The 16,069-nt window shown below is 38.2% G+C and overlaps 1 protein-coding gene across 2 annotated transcripts in view; it reads left to right on the forward strand.

The window, feature by feature from the left end:
• The first annotated feature begins 409 nt into the window (after positions 1 to 409).
• The window catches only part of Washc4 (WASH complex subunit 4), a 60,733-nt gene continuing 45,073 nt past the window's right edge, over positions 410 to 16,069 (forward strand). Inside the window, exons 1-7 of one of the 2 annotated variants that reach the window (XM_042693069.1) lie at positions 410 to 572; positions 5,688 to 5,827; positions 6,763 to 6,816; positions 6,911 to 6,976; positions 7,732 to 7,777; positions 8,641 to 8,708; positions 13,202 to 13,284. In XM_042693069.1, coding sequence (XP_042549003.1) covers positions 512 to 572; positions 5,688 to 5,827; positions 6,763 to 6,816; positions 6,911 to 6,976; positions 7,732 to 7,777; positions 8,641 to 8,708; positions 13,202 to 13,284 — 518 coding nt within the window. In that variant the 5' untranslated portion in view covers positions 410 to 511. Of the gene's footprint in view, positions 573 to 5,687; positions 5,828 to 6,762; positions 6,817 to 6,910; positions 6,977 to 7,731; positions 7,778 to 8,640; positions 8,709 to 13,201; positions 13,285 to 16,069 lie in introns of those variants that run through there. The other variant, XM_042693070.1, reaches the window with a different exon arrangement.

Consider the following 16,069-nt stretch of genomic DNA (forward strand, 5'->3'; position numbering starts at 1 on the left):
AAGCATGCAAAAGAGCAATAGGAACTTGGATGGCGGCAGGAGGAAAAAACGCTTGTCCTAGGCCTGGCAGTAGCTCCCTGTTCCCACCACTTCTGCCCAGTTAGGGCTCGATTTAAAAGCAGCTCCCCTCGGCATTAAACACAGCCTGGACCCTGCAAGGGAAACCGAAGGCGCTCACCTGCCTTGAGAAGGCCAGCGACCCGAAGCCCGGGCCGAGCCAGAACCGAGGACGCCTGCAGGAGTGGCTGCCATGGCGACGGCGTTCGGCCGAGGGGCTGAGGACTCGCTTTCCCAGCAGCCCCCGCGGCCGCAGTCCTCCACCCCCCCCCCCCCCCGCCCCCCGCCCACGAGCTGGCCGAACCCCGCGCGCCGGGGGGTGGGGGTAAAAGGAGGGGGGGCGTGACCGGGACCGGAAGTCACGTGTCGTGACAGCCGCTGGGGTGAGGCTGGCGGCGTCGCTCCCCCTCCCGGCTGCTTGGGGCTGTGTCTGTCTGTGAGAGGTGCCGGGGTGATGGCGGTGGAGACTCTGTCCCCAGACTGGGAGTTTGACCGCGTGGATGACGGCTCGCAGAGTAAGGGAGCGTCGGGGCGAGGCCGCGGGTGTGGACGGCGCGGGCTGGCGGGGCCGCTGCGGGAGGGCTGGGCGTCGCGGGCTCCGCGCGGCGTCGGGGTCCGGACACTTATTACCCCGTGGGGTGTGAGAGGGACGCGGGCTCCTGCGTGACTTCGGGGGTCGGGGTTCCGGCGTGGCCGGGGCGGACGGGCCAAGTCTGGCTCCGCGGGCGCGGCGGTGACCCTTCCGGCGGCCTGAGGTGGGGGGGCGCGATGACCGTTCTCTGCGGGCCCTGGGGAGGGGCGGGCCGGGCCGGGCCGGGCGGGGCCGGGCGCGGCGCGGTGGGACGGGGCGCGGCCCAGGCCCCGCGGTCCGGTGAACCCAGCCGGCTCCTGGCTCAGCCACAGGGAGGGTTTCTCCGTGCTCAGTGCTCCTCGCCAGAAGAGCCTGAGCTCCGGGGTTCCTGTTTCGGTTTCCTGTTTTGCTGCTTTTTCCTCTCAAACCAACTTTGGGAAGTTTGCGTTTACATTCTTTAGAAGATGGCGAGAAAACAGCCCTTCCCACGGGGGGGAGAAACGCACGCATACCATTTTATCCCCTTCCAGCGGCTTTTATTTTGCATTAAGTGACATATATATATATATTCAGGGATGTCCTGTAGCTGTCATTGCAGTTACTAACATTAAGGGGAAAAAATTGTGCAGCCGTGCGCCAGTGGCTCACGCCTGTAACCCTAGCTATTCAGGAGGCTGAGATCTGAGGGTCGTGGTTCGAAGCCAGGAGGGCAAGAAAGTTCGTGAGACGCTTATCTCCAGTAAACTACTCTGAAAAAATAAAAAAGCCGGAAGTGCCCCTGTGGTTCAAGTGGTTAGGCCTAGCCTTGAGCAAAAGAAGTTTAGGGACAGCGTCCAAGCCCCGGTTCAAGTCCCGTGACTGGCGTGCACACACACACACACACACACACACACACACAGACTATGCAAATGTTGCTTCATAAAATTCAGTCTTGTGATTCTTTTTTAAACTGAGAAATCCACTCGCCTCCTCCTCCTGGCCCCCGCTAGCCCCCTCTTCCCCCCCCAAATCCCCAAACCTAACAAATGCTGTTTCTTTCAGTCAAATGACCAACTATTTCAGCGAAACTTTTGTAACTAATTCAGGTTGACGATCTGTTTCTGATCTTTGGTGATATTCTGAATAAGTGATATGATAATGAGTTTACCTCTTGTGAGTACTTTATGCATTGTTGACTCACTCACTTTGAATGTCATTAAAACTTTCGACTGGAATTTTGTTTGATTTTACAAATTGAGACCTATGTCTATAAACTTAGATGTGACTAGGTGTAACTGGGATTTTTTTTTTTTTGCCTCGCAGAGAAGGGTGACCTAAGTACATCCAGGATGGTGTGCAGTTCTTCAGTAGCTCTTATGTAGTATAAAAAATCTGTAAGGACAAAAATCATTAAGTTTGTGTGTGTGTGTGTGTGTGTGTAAAGTATTCTTTTTGTTTGTTTTAAAGTGAACTGTGCTGTGTTTTCCTTTTTTGGGGGCAAAGAGGACTGATCCTGGGGCTTGAACTTAGACCTGGGTATTGTCCTTGATCATTTCTGCTAAAGGCTAACCCTCTACCACTTGAGCCACAGCTGCATTTCTGGCGGTTCATTGCAGATAAGAGTGTCATGGTTTTCTTCGGGGTTGGCTTGAACTGTAGTCCTCAGATCTCAGCCTATTAATAGGGAGGCTGGAGCCAACACTGTCTCCAGGTTTGTTTGTTTTTGGATAAAGTTCTCATTCAGAAAACAGAATAATTTATGGGTTTGAAGAGACTTCAGCTTGAAGTAGAATGACCTGATTCACTCAACATACATTTTCTACATTGTAGGTGCTATTAGAAATAGAAATAGGAGCCATGCGCCAGTGGCTCATGCCTGTGATGCTAGCTACTCAGGAGGCTGAGATCTGAGGATTGTGGTTCAAAGCCAGGCTCCTGGGCAGGAAAGTACCTGAGAATCTTATCTCCAGTAAACTAACAGAAAACCGGAAGTGGTTCTGTGGCTTAAGTGGTAGACCACTCTCCACAGGGACAGTGCCCAGGCCCAGAGTTCAAGCCCCATGACTGACCAAAGAAAAAGAAATAGGATAAAAAATGCAGTCTATTGGAAGAGACAAACATGTTATGCAGATCTTTGGAGTTTTGAAGGATCACCTTGTGGTTCTTTCTTAAGTCAAATCTTTGTACTCTTAACTTTTACCAACTTTACAGTTGACTATCTTATCAGTAAGGGGCCTTATTGAAGATTTTCCATTGCCTTCTTCTACCTTGTGAAATTCCCAGACTAAACAAATGTTTCAATAGCAGTGATTTTTCTAGCATTGTCTTTTAAGAACTCATTTGCTGTTCAAACAAAACTTTGGTCATTTCCCACGTAGCTGGCCAGTGGAAATTAGCTTGGTGTTCTGGATTCTTGAGATTTTAGTTAGCTGAAGACAAAAATGTCCTCATCTATTTGCTATGCCTAGTTTATATTAATTTTTAAATTTTTAAATTTTTATTGTAAAGGTGATGTACAGAGGGGTTGCAGTTACATAAGTCAGGTAAAGAGCACATTTCTTTTTGGATTCTTAATATCTCTCCCTCCATTAATTTTTGTGCAACGAATTATATATAGACTATAATCACTTAGATTAATGGTGTAATGAAACAGGAACCCCCCCCCCCTTTTTTTTTGGTGGTCATGGTCCTAAACTTGGTGTGAGTCCCTTAGCTTTTCTGCTCTAGGCTAGCAGTCTATCACTGATCCATAGCTACATTTCTGGTTTTCTAGTGGTTAATTGGAGGTAAGAATCTCATGGGCTTTCCTGCTTAGTCTGGCTCCAGCCATGATCTTCAGATCTTAGCCTCATGAGGAGCTAGGATTACAGGTGTGAGCTACCGGTGCCTGGTTGAGAGAAATCTTAATTAACTGAAATGACTCATCAAATCCAGGTGAAAGAATAGGGAGGTAGATCTTTTTACTTGAATACAGTTTGAGACAGAACATACTCAGAGTTGCTTTGCAGTGTTCATTGGAAGAGAGAAAAATTCTTTATTTTTGAAGATAAAGATAATTATACATGTCAATAAACAAACCTTAGTTGGGAGTTGAATTTGCTGTTGGGGGATAACTAATAAACTTTTAAGTATTGAGATATTTACAATTTTGAAAAATCAGTTTATTTCAGCAACTGTGCTTAAAGTCATCTATTAATGTGTGAATTCTGTAAATATCACCACAATATTTTGTACTGAGCCTGTGATTTTTTTATTGGCTTTTTCAACTCAGGTGTATCAGTTAAATAATTAGAACTTCTCATTATTTTAGACATCACAGGAATAATGTTATTCTACAGTAAGTCTAAGCCTCATTTAAAAATTGGTGGCTAATTATAATGGCTCATATCTGTAATTCTAGCTATTTGGGACATGGAGGTCTGGATGATTAGAGTTCAAGGCAAGCTGGGGCAAAATTTGGTGGGACTCCCACCTCAGTAGGAATGCTGTGCATGGTGACACATGCCTGTCACCTCAGCTATGGGAAAAGCATAAATAGGAGAGTTGCAGTCCAAGCCTGGGGCAAAAATGTGAGATCCTGTTCCAAAAATTAATAAAAAAAAGAGTTAGAGGCATAGTTCAAGTTGTAGAGTATGAGCCTGTCCAGCAAGCTGAGTTCAAACCCTAGTACTGCAACAAATAAGTGAAAACATAAAAAGAAAATTCACTGGAAATGAAATTAACATTAAGATGGCTCTTGGGGTTGGAGGTATGGTTCAGATGATAAAGTGTCAGTCAGTAAATGAAAACATCAGATCAAGAGTTCAAGTCCTGGTCACAGACCATTAAGTAAGTAAGTAAATAAATAAATGGCTTCTGTTTGTGTGGGGTGTAGGGTCAGGTCAATCTATGGATGAATTGATCAAGAAAATATAGTATATATAAACAATGTGATTTTACTCGTCCATTAGGAAGAAGGATATCATATCATTTGCAAAGAAATTGATAGACCTGGAAAAAATTATATTACTTGAAGTCAGGCCCAGAGAGACAAAGGACACATTTTCTTTCATATGTGGAAACTAGATCTAATTTATAAATATACAAATAAGCACATATAGAGTTGTATGCAAGCTTGTTAACTGAAGGTATGCTATGTTCTAGGCAAAACTTAAATAGTGTAATTTTTTTAGAAAAACAAACAGTCCAACGAAATGAATGTCAGGCAACTGATACTTGAAGTGTTTATGGGGCAGGTCAAGGGAAGAGGGATAGATAGATGAAGAGAGGGGGGGAAAATACAATAATAATATTCAAAGTATATCCTATGAAACTAGGAAAATGGAAGGAGGGGTTGGATTGGGGGAGAATAATGAAAAGGGTTACATCAGTCAAAGTGCGTTGTACTAGGTACTATTGTACTAGTGGCTCATGCCTTTAATCCTAGCTACTCAGGAGGCTGCAGTCTGAGTGTGGATCATGGTTCTAAGCCAGCCCAGGCAGGAAAATCCATGAGACTCTTATCTCCAGTTAACTACCAAAACACCAGAACTGGAGCTGTGGCTTGGTAGAATTACTAGCCTTGTGCAAAAAAGCTCAGGGACAGCATCCAAATTTTGAGTTCAGGTCCCAGGATTGACATGCACCACACGCATACACGTACACAAAAAAAACATTGTACTTATGAACAGATTTGTTGAATGGTCACCCCTTTATACAACTACTTAAAGGTAAAAAAAAAATTAGTTTAAAAATACTGCTTTTGCAAAATACAGATTTTTGTACCTAATTCAGGTTTGTTTCAGTGTTGTATTTGACTAAAGCATAGTACAGGATGCTGAGTTGTCTAGTTACCTAAAATATTAATTCATACTGGTTAAGCCCTAGATTATGGGTTAAGTGAGGCTATAGTTTTTTAAATTGTTTTACATATTTGGAGACAATTGAAAACTAAATTACTGTTTAACTGTGGAACTTTATTTTCAAGATCTTCAGACTTTCCAAAGCAATAATTAACAGTGCTTAGCTGTGACTTCTGAGGTTAAAGTAAATGTTCTGTAATTCATCACTTATAATGTACTGTTTTAAAATTTACTTTTAGAAATTCATGCTGAAGTCCAACTTAAGAATTATGGGAAGTTTCTTGAGGAATATACATCCCAACTGAGAAGAATTGAGGATGCTCTGGATGATTCCATTGGTGATGTTTGGGATTTCAATCTTGATCCTATAGCATTAAAGGTTTGATTTCCTTTTATTTATACATGTACACATATACATATGTATTTATATTTTAGAACAGCCTACATCTTGAAAATGCCATTTAAAAAAATAGAAATGCGTTTTAACTTGAAATCTAAGCATGAAATAACTTACATAAAATTACTAGTTCTTTTTCTCTAAGCATTACTAAAGGTGTTTTTAAAAAGTGTATTTTGAAATAATGATATAAACTCAAAGCTTTGATAGGCAAAAGTCTATTTGAGCCAGCTTTTCTTTTTTATCATCAAGAAAATGAAGAGGACTATCAGGATATTCAAGGTTTATTTTAATTGAGGTTGTTTTACATACAATCAAATATACAGATTTTTAATTTACCTATATCCAGACTTGTAGGTATGTTGCCAAGGGAAAGTTCTATAATGCTATTTAATTTAAAAAAAAAAATCACAGATGATAATCAAAAGCTAAGAAAGAGGTAGAGGCTAAAGCTTGCCTTAGAAGATAAATGCACTCACTATATTTTTGTTTTTGAATCATGAATATAAGAACAGTTGTCCTTTTCCCTATTCTGCTCTTTGTCATGTATTTTGACCTTTTTAGCCATAATACTAAATTTATACCTACATAGTGAATCCAAAATGAGCATCTTTTCTCATAATTATAGGATTGGATGTTAGTATTCTCTTCTTCCCTTTTGTTTTCTTGCACTGCATTCATAACCAGCTAGAGCCCAGCTTGAGTCATTGCAACATAGAATGTCATATTGGAGCCCTTTTATTTTAACTTTTTCATTTCCTTATTTTGTTGGCTATTGAGGTTGTGTTCAGAAAACTTGTGGTTTGTGTCCAACTTTATGTTAACTATAATTCAGCTAATTTCGTGTATGTAAAATTTCAGTGACTTCCCCCCCCTCCCCAAATTAAAAAGAATATTTTTTTCCTTTGTTTCTATAGCTTTTGCCTTATGAACAGTCTTCTCTTTTGGAGCTCATCAAGACTGAAAACAAGGTACCAAATCCTACACCTAAAAACGTATTTTAAAAACTATATGCTTTCCATTTTCTATTATAATTTACCTTATTTTATCTTCTCATGAAATAAGGTCTTAAACAAAGTCATCACTGTTTATGCTGCACTTTGCTGTGAAATCAAGAAGTTAAAATATGAGGTAATTATTTGTAGTCTTCAAATCTTTAAAAACAAGGCAGATGTATACTTATATATATGCAGTATGTAATAAATATTGAATGTCAGTGTGAATTCATTAAAGCATTAACGTTAATGATACTAATAATAAAGAATGGTAATATTCCCATTCATTGAGTACTTGCTGTGTGCTAAAACTGTTAGTCCTTAGAACAGCTCCAAGAATTGGTGAGGAAGGGATGAAGAAACTGAAGCTTAAAGGGTGTTACTTACTCAATATCTTACTAGTAATATCTGTTTGAATACTCGGTGAATCTCTCTAAGGGTTGGTATTACCTGCCATCAATTACCTAGCTAGCTAGATATAATTCATTTTTTGTTTACAAAAGCTTTGAACTTCTAATATGGATTTAGTTTTGTTTACCCAAGAGCCATTAAATCCTGGTTGAAGTCATTAAACTTCATGTTTTTTTTTTCCTCTTCATTTATCTGATAGACACTGTGGTTGCATAGTATGAACAATTGAGAGTATATGGAACAGTGAGGATGGTCAGATAAGACAGAATACAAATAAAAGCTAAAGGAATCAAGATATAGCTTGAAGTATTAGTAATATTTTTGTTACCCTATAGATAAATTTTGAATTTATTTTTAAGTGGTTTTTGGAATTTAAATAAATTTGCATGTAAATGTAGTTCTCTGTTACTAAATGTAGAATGTATAGGAATTTGAAAACAAATTTGAAAACAAAAACTATTCTAATTTGTTTTAAAACAGGCAGAAACTAAGTTTTACAATGGTCTCTTGTTTTATGGAGAAGGAGGTAAGTATTAAAATTTCAAAATTAGAATGTGGTGATACTTTATATAAAATTGAAATGAACAGAGCTGGGAATGTGGCTTAGTGGTAGAGTGCTTGCCTAGCATGCATGAAGCCCTGGGTTCAATTTCTCAGTACCACATAAACAGAAAAAGCCACAGGTGGCTCTGGGCTCAAGTGGTAAAGTGCTCAGGGACAGTGCCAAGGCCCTGAGTTCAAGCCCCAGGACTAGCAAAAAAAAAAAAATTGAACAAAATTAACAGCTAATTCTAGGCTTAACAGTATTATATAATGTATTAATGTGAGAAAATACATATGCAGTATTTTGGTGATTGTTTTGGAGTAATAGGTGAAAAAAATTGAATAATGAATCAGCAGTAAATTCCCTTCAAACTGTTTTAATATACTTGCATACAAAGTACTGTAACTTAAGAATTTTCCTTGGCTTGGGCGCTGGGAAGGTGGCTCAGTGGTACATCGCTTGCCTTGCATGCCAGAGGCCCTGGGTTCGATTCCTCAGCACCACATAAGCAAAAAGAAAAAAGCCGGAAGTGGTGCTGTGGCTCAAGTGGTAGAGCGCTAGCCTTGAGCTCAAGAGCTGAGGGACAGCGCCCAGGCCCAGAGTTCAGGCCCCACAACCGGACTCCCCCCAAAAAAGAATTTTCCTTGGCTTAATTAAGTACTGAAGCAGATGGTTAGCTTTAATTGTGTGACTAGTGAGTCTCATTTATCTCTTTAGTGTAAAAATTCTGTGTTTCAATACTGTGCATATTAGAATATGACCCAGTGAATAAAATAACATTTTCTTTTTTGGTGATTGAGTTCAAATTAAAAAATGGAAACAGTTCTTCATTTTGTGTTTTAAAGCTACAGATTCTAGCATGGTGGAAGGTGATTGTCAAATTCAAATGGGAAGATTTATTTCATTTTTACAGGTAACTGATTTTCATATTCTCTTGAATTTTGTCTTTTAAAAGTTTGCATAAACCACACATACTTCAATAAGTTCTGAAACCTAAACCAGGTGCAGTGGCTCACACTGTTAACCCAAGCTACTCAGAAGGCTGAGATTGGAAAGATTTTGTTTGAAGGTAGCCTAGACAAAAAGTTCATGAGACCACTTCTCATCCAACAGCTGGATTTGGTGGTGTGAACCTATGATCCCAGCAAGACTTTCCATCTCTAAAGAAGAAACTCGGCATGATAGTGAGTTCCTATCATCACAGCTACAGTGGGAAACCTAAAATAGGAGGATCACAGTCTAGGCACAGGGCTGGGCAAAATAACCAGTGCAAACAGGGATGCAGGTATGGCTCAGTGGCAAAGCACTGTCTACCAAGTGAGCTTAAACCCTCTTACTCCTAAAAACATTCTGATCCTTTCACTTATTAAGGATGTATACTTTGATAAGAGACTCAATCAGAATTGGATTATAGTTTAGGAAGTCACAACTCCTAAAAGATTTTTAAGCAATTTTAGGGGACCATGGTATTAAAATAAATTTCTTTATGTTTGATTTCTGAACAATTTGTTACCATGCCTTTAAAACTTTAAGCTTTATACTAGCTGAGAAAAGTAATTGAATCAGAAAATGTAAATGGAGAGGATGAAGTTGCTGTACAAACAATAGTGGCATTGCTAAAAGTTAGTAGTACTGGATGCATCTGACAGGATGTTTCAATTTTCATCACTGAAGGTACGGTAATTTTGGGCCTTTTGGCTTAATTTTATTAAAAATGTGAAATAACTTGTTCTCTTCTTCCATTGTACAACAATGCATGTGCAAAGTGAATAAGTGAAATTGGAGATAAGAAAAAAATGTCCATTCCGTACTTCCTGTCTGATTGTTGGATACAAGATTTACTATATTTGACCAAATCAAGTATCTTAACATGTTGTTCTAAATTTTTTTCTATCTTGAGCATTTTTTTTTTTTTTTAGATCTACTTGGCCTTATTGAGAGCATTTTGTTAATAATATGGCATGTGTTATTCAGGGTTATCTCTAGAAAACAAACCACACATACTATTCCAGAAGATTTGGTCATAGGATACATAGCATACATTTGATACATAAGATACATATGTACATATGTATATGTATATATCCATATACATATGTACATATGTATATACATATATATATGTAGTCTAGAAGTATTTTGTAACATGAGGACAGTAGATAATAAATTGTCCTGATAAATGTGATTCTTATTGAATGAGTAGATTTTAACTGGTCTTGACAGTAAGAACAACAAAAATGAGTAGCTGAAGAAACTACACAAAACAGGAGAAAAATGAGTAGCTGTGAGAGGGTCCTATAGAATAGTACTGAATTGTATTAAATTGTCTTATGGAATAGTCGTGAACCTCGGAAGACATGACTGTCTCTGGCTGCTGCTAATGTCTCTTGAGAGGGGCTTATTTGGTTTTGAAGTGTTAAAAGAAGCTTGACACTTGGTGCAAATACCATCATTCCAGTGAACTATTGCTTAGATTTGCCTATCTTGATGAAAACAACAAAATATGGAAATAATATTCCTTTCCTAAATTTCAGTCACCTATTGGCAGTCCAAATTCTGTTGGACAAGAAGGTGTCTTAAAAGTCTTAAGTTGTATCCAGGCACCAGTGGCTTATGCTTGCAACCATAACTACTCACAAGGCTGAAATCAGAGTGATCATGGTTCAAAGCTAGCCTAGGCAGAAGAATCCCTGAGAGATGCTCATCTCCAGTTAATTACTCAAAAACTGAAAGTGGAACTGTGGTGAGCTACTTTGAGAGTCGTAGAGCCCTATCTTTGAGCAAAAGACCTCAGGGACAGTACCTACAAAAAAAAAAAAGTCTAAGTTGGAAGCTGAGTATCAGTGGCTCCTGCCTGTAATTGAAGCTACTTAAGATGCTGAGATCTGAGAATCACTGGTTAAAGCCAGCACTTGCAAGAAAGTGCATGAGACTCTTATTTCCCATTAACTACTAAAAAAAGCTGGAAGTAGAATCTCACTTTTCTTACCTTATTCAGTTTTGTATTTCTCATTTTAAGGATATTTTATTTAGAACAGACAAGTTGCTAATGATTCCTGACAAATCATCTTTTTTTTTTTTTTATCATAATATGACCACCATGGTCCTGTTTCTCTAAGCTCCCAGAGTCTCGCAAGTGCAACCTTTTCCTTTTGGTCCTCTGCTTTCTCTTGATTATCTATTTCACTGTTTTAGTCTTTAAGCCTTGTGTAATTGATTCTGTATATTGAATTCCTTTTTTTAAAAAAATAAATGTTATATATATTTAAGGTATGCAACATGGTGTTATGGAGTACATGTGGTCAAAAGGTTACTACAGTGAAGCAATAAGCATATGCATCATCTTAAAATTTTTCATGTGTTTTGTGAAATATATATATTTATATAACTATGTTAACAATTCTATACAACATATAATTATATATAAAATATATATACACTATACGCACACACATATATATATATATACAGAGAGAGAGAGTATATCTAGTCTAAAATCTGAAATGCTCCAAAATCACTGACATGCATTACAAATAGAAAGTTCTACACATTAAATTAATAAAAATCATGTGTAAAATTACTCATAGACTTCGTATATAGGTATATATGGACACAAATGAATTTTACATTTAAACTTCATATCATCCATATATCTCATTTTATATGTGTGTGTATTACATATATGAAAATATTCCCAAATCCAAAAACTATTTGGAATCTGAAATACTTGTGGTCCCAAGCATTTTGTATAAGGAATACTCAATCTGTATATTATTAGCTGTGGTAACTTTAATAAAGTCTATTTTTCAGACAGTGATATTGCTGCCCTAGCTCTGTTTTAATTGCCATTAAAAAGAATTCTTTTTCCATTTTTACAGCCTCTTATTATCACTGTTTTAGTAGCATTTCTTTAAAATTGTATGTATCATCATATACCACATAAAAATATTTGGTCAACAATGTACCTTATTTATCACGATGTTCCTCAAAGATTATATTGTCTAGTGATGTTGTAGCTGTATTGATTGTGTTAGTACAGTCTGTGATAGCTGTATAATGACTAAAATGATTAACAGTGATTCTTAGAATGTATTTCTGTTGGTAAGCAATGAGTCACTATCAGGATTTTGTTTTTTTGTATCGTCTGATAATCTCTTTTAACTGTTTAATTTTGTTCACTTTTAAAGCTTGTAGATCCGACTTGGCCTTTATTTTGTGTTTTTTATTTGTCGTGTACTTCTATTCCTGCTTTTCTGCTTTCATTTAACTTAAGTAAAATTAAAGTACTTTGCTTAACTAGGTGTGGTGTCACATGCCTGTAATCCCAGCATTTGGAAAGCTGACGCAGGATGACTAGGAATTGAAGGCCAGCCTAGACTATATAGTAAGACCTTGTCTTGCTCACAACTGTAATCTTGTCCGTTCAGGAGATTAAGATCTGAGGATTGCAGTTCAAAGCCAGTCCAGGCAGGAAAGTCTGAGACTTTTAACTCGAGTTAATCACAAAAAAGGTAGAAATGGAGCTGTGGCTGAAGCAGTAGTAGAGCACTAGTCATGAATAAAAAAGCTCAGGGACAGAGCCCAGGCTCTGAGTTCAAGCCTCAGCACTGGCACAAAAAAACAAAACAAAACACCTCAAAAAAAGAACATATTTTTTAATTAAAAATTTAAAAATTGTTGTAGATCTATTGATAGCTGCATGTAAGTTCCATTTTTAATTGTCCACCATACATTTTGTCAATCTAGTATATTTAGAAACTGTTCTTGGTGCAAGGGACATAAAAGCCTGTCCCTGTAGTTTTAATCAGATGTTAAATATTGTAAGTACAAACTTATTTCTGTAGATTTAAAAGTGGAGAGCTTGTAAAAACGTTTTCAGAAGGTCTGGCACATAGTAGATGTGAATTATTTAATGCCTGACATTTTTGAGATAGTTGATATTTCACTTCTTATGTGCCAGGCTTGCTTAAAGATGTGATTAAATGTTAGAGATCACTATTTTCATCCTCATCCTTTCTGAACTTGTGTTCTTAGAGCTCCTTCATTCATTCAAGTATTTACTTACTGACTTATTTAATAGGACAGAAATTTATTGACAAGCAATTATATTTAGTCAACATAATAGGTTGTGTATATTCCAAGAAGAAATGAGTTTTTGTTATTCAGAAGGTATATCAGTAATTAAAATATTAAAAATTAGTGGTAACAGAGATAGGAATGACTTCTGCCATGCAGAAAGGTGAAGTAAACATGGATTGTTGAAGAATGCTCAAGTTGTCTGTGTGCTGGGTAACTGGAGATTTTACTGGAAAACGTTTTGTGTTTGTTAAATATGTTACCATAAGGCTCAGTAAAAAACTGACATTTAAAAACTAATTTTGTAACATACTCAACTTGTCGTTTCAGGAACTCTCTTGTTTCGTTACGAGGTGCTATGAAGTGGTGATGAATGTAGTACATCAATTGGCTGCCCTCTATATCAGTAACAAGTAATGAATCTTAGAAATATTTTTTGCTAGGGTAAAAGAAAGATAGTGGGTGAATAATTTTGTAATACATTGCAAATATATATGAAAACTACATAGAGAATTTTAGTGAAACTTGTTGATCATTAGGGAAATGGGAAACTTGTTGATCAGTCGGGGAATGGGTAGGGGGATGGGTATTAATGGGAGTGGTTTGGCTAACAAGAAGGATGAATACTGTTGAAGACATTGTTTGCAAGTATGACGATAGAACAATGAAACCTACTGAAATTGTAAGAAATATTTTTGCTTTATAGTAGATATATAGGACTTTTTCCCCAAAAATTGAATCCTCTGAAGTAGGTTTGGTCATTTTTTGTCTGTCAAGGGCTTGAACTCTGGGCCTGAGTGCTGTCCCTCAGCTTTTCAGCTCAAGGCTTGTGCTCTACCACTTGAGCCACATCACCACTTCCAGTTTTCTGGTGGTTTTATTGGAGATAGGAGTTCCACAGCCTTTTCTGCCTGGGCTGTCTTTGAACTTCTATCCTCAGATCTCAGTTTCCTGAGTAGGATTACAGGTGTGAGCCACCAGTACCTGGCTGAAATAGTTTTTTAAATTCACTTATTTATTTAGCATGTTTTGAACACTCATGATGTTTAAAGTACATCTTGATGCATATATTATATGGATTCATAAGGCAGTTTTTATTTTTATTTTTTATTAAGTTTTTTTGTGAAAATATGGTACAGAGGGGTTACAATTACATGAGCAAGGTAATGATTACATTTCTTATCAAGTATTGTTGCTTCCTCCTTTTTTTTGTTTTTCCCTTACCATCCCTGCCCTCCAATCTCCACAACTACACTCCCACCCCCCCAAAGTTGTAAAGTTCTAAGTTCGTTTTTCAACATAGCATCTTGTACATTTCATTGTTGCAATGGGTTCACCTGTATCCCTATTTAAAGAATTTGTTTTTTCCCTTCCCCTCCCCAAATTATACTAATATCAAATACAGTGAAAACGGGTTATACCGTGGGGGAGGGACATACAAAGCAACAAAAAAATCACCTTATAAATCTGTTAGAAACAATAGCAAGAAAGAAAAACCACTTAAGTCCTTATCTTGGGGTTATTTTGCCTAACATTAACTTATCTGACCTTTTCTGCTTGTCTCAGACATATACTAGTTATTGCAAAAGGCAGTTTTGTTTTTTTTTGTTTTTTTGTCCAGTTGTGGGGCCTGAACTCTGGGCTTGGGTGCTGTCCCTCAGCTCTTCAGCTCAAGGCTAGCACTCTACCACTTGAGCCACAGCACCACTTCCGGCTTTTTTCTTTTTGCTTATGTGGTGCTGAGGAATCGAACCCAGGGCCTCATGCTTGCAAGGCAAGCACTCTACCACTGAGCCACCTTCCCAGCCCCGCAAAAGGCAGTTTTTATCGTGCTGCATGACCCTTTTGTCTGTCTGAATGAAACTGTTGACAGAAAAAAACTCTTAAAAAAACTTTGATTACATAGGAAAATAGTATTAGTTCATATTCTGTATTATCTCTCTTATTGCTTTCCTATCTATGGTAATGATTCCATTACACAATAAAGTCATTTTAGACTTTAATTAAAGTAAAGAATCTTAGAATCTGGACGAGTGGGCAAGATGGCAGATTAAACACATCTATCGTTTTGACTGTGAATTAGAAAAATATAATAACATAGGTGCTAGCTTCTAAAGAGAGAAAAGAGAGGAACAGTATTGTGAATTGTAAAAGGGGTTGTAGAAAGGCAAAAAGCAGAGAGAAACCAAGGCAACAGGAAAAAAAAAATAGCATGTAATTCCAAGCCTGGTCCTGGCTTCCTTGGAGAGGGAGTGGAATTGAAGTGACCTCCATTACAAGGTAAAACAGACCGTTCTGGCTGTCAGTGCTGTCTGCAAGATAAGTTTATATATCCCATAGACCTTAGACCCAGTGTGAGTCTGCTGGGTATTGCCTGAGACTGTAGAGCTGCCTGGATTCTAGCGCCTGCCTGGATCTTGCCAACTGCAAATTTGGTCCCTTACACTCCACAGATAAATGCTTGTTATAAGGGCTTGAGAGCACAGAAACCTGCCCCTGGAAACTGCATTCTGGAGAACAGATGAACAAGACTAAGGTCTTATATCCAGATCACTCAGAAAACTTCTACAGCTCCTCCACAAGGAGAAGTAACTTCTAGATAGCGGTCTGTAAACATTGAAACTAGTAGATAAGTAGGGCCATCATTGGTCCTCTTCAAACCAGTCTAGGGTAGAACTCATGTTCTCTTTTGTCTTTACTTTTGTTGCAGTCAGGGTCTGTTACAGCAGACTTGGAAGCTTGCCACCCCTGGGCACACAAAACTGTTTGGTGTATAGAGCAAGTGGGAAAAAAGCTAATAGAGCATGGCCAATAAAGCCCATACACAATAAAGTTCTGACAACCAGTAGTTACTTCTATTACTACTTCAATAGTTACTTCTGCTGCTACAACCAATAGTTACTACCACTACTACTTCTACAGTAGTTCTTCTACAGAGAAAGGAAGCCTCTAAAGTGATAGCAACACTATCATCTGATTCAGTTGAATCAGACTTCAGCAAGTTTACTTGAACAGTACTCAGGATCAGGCCTGGTGCTTTGAGCACCTGGTAAAGGCTTAGTTATTGAGCCATTCCTTCTAATCCAGTGACAAGAAGTAACACTTCAATCACCTGAACATTAAGACTGCTGGAATAATATAGGTGATTAGAACTTATAATGATGCATAAATCCCAACATAAAAACACAATAGCAAATA

The sequence above is a fragment of the Dipodomys spectabilis genome, unplaced genomic scaffold, assembly GCF_019054845.1.
Source record: "Dipodomys spectabilis isolate Male_0828 unplaced genomic scaffold, ASM1905484v1 ptg000163l, whole genome shotgun sequence".
Taxonomy (NCBI): domain Eukaryota; kingdom Metazoa; phylum Chordata; class Mammalia; order Rodentia; family Heteromyidae; genus Dipodomys; species Dipodomys spectabilis.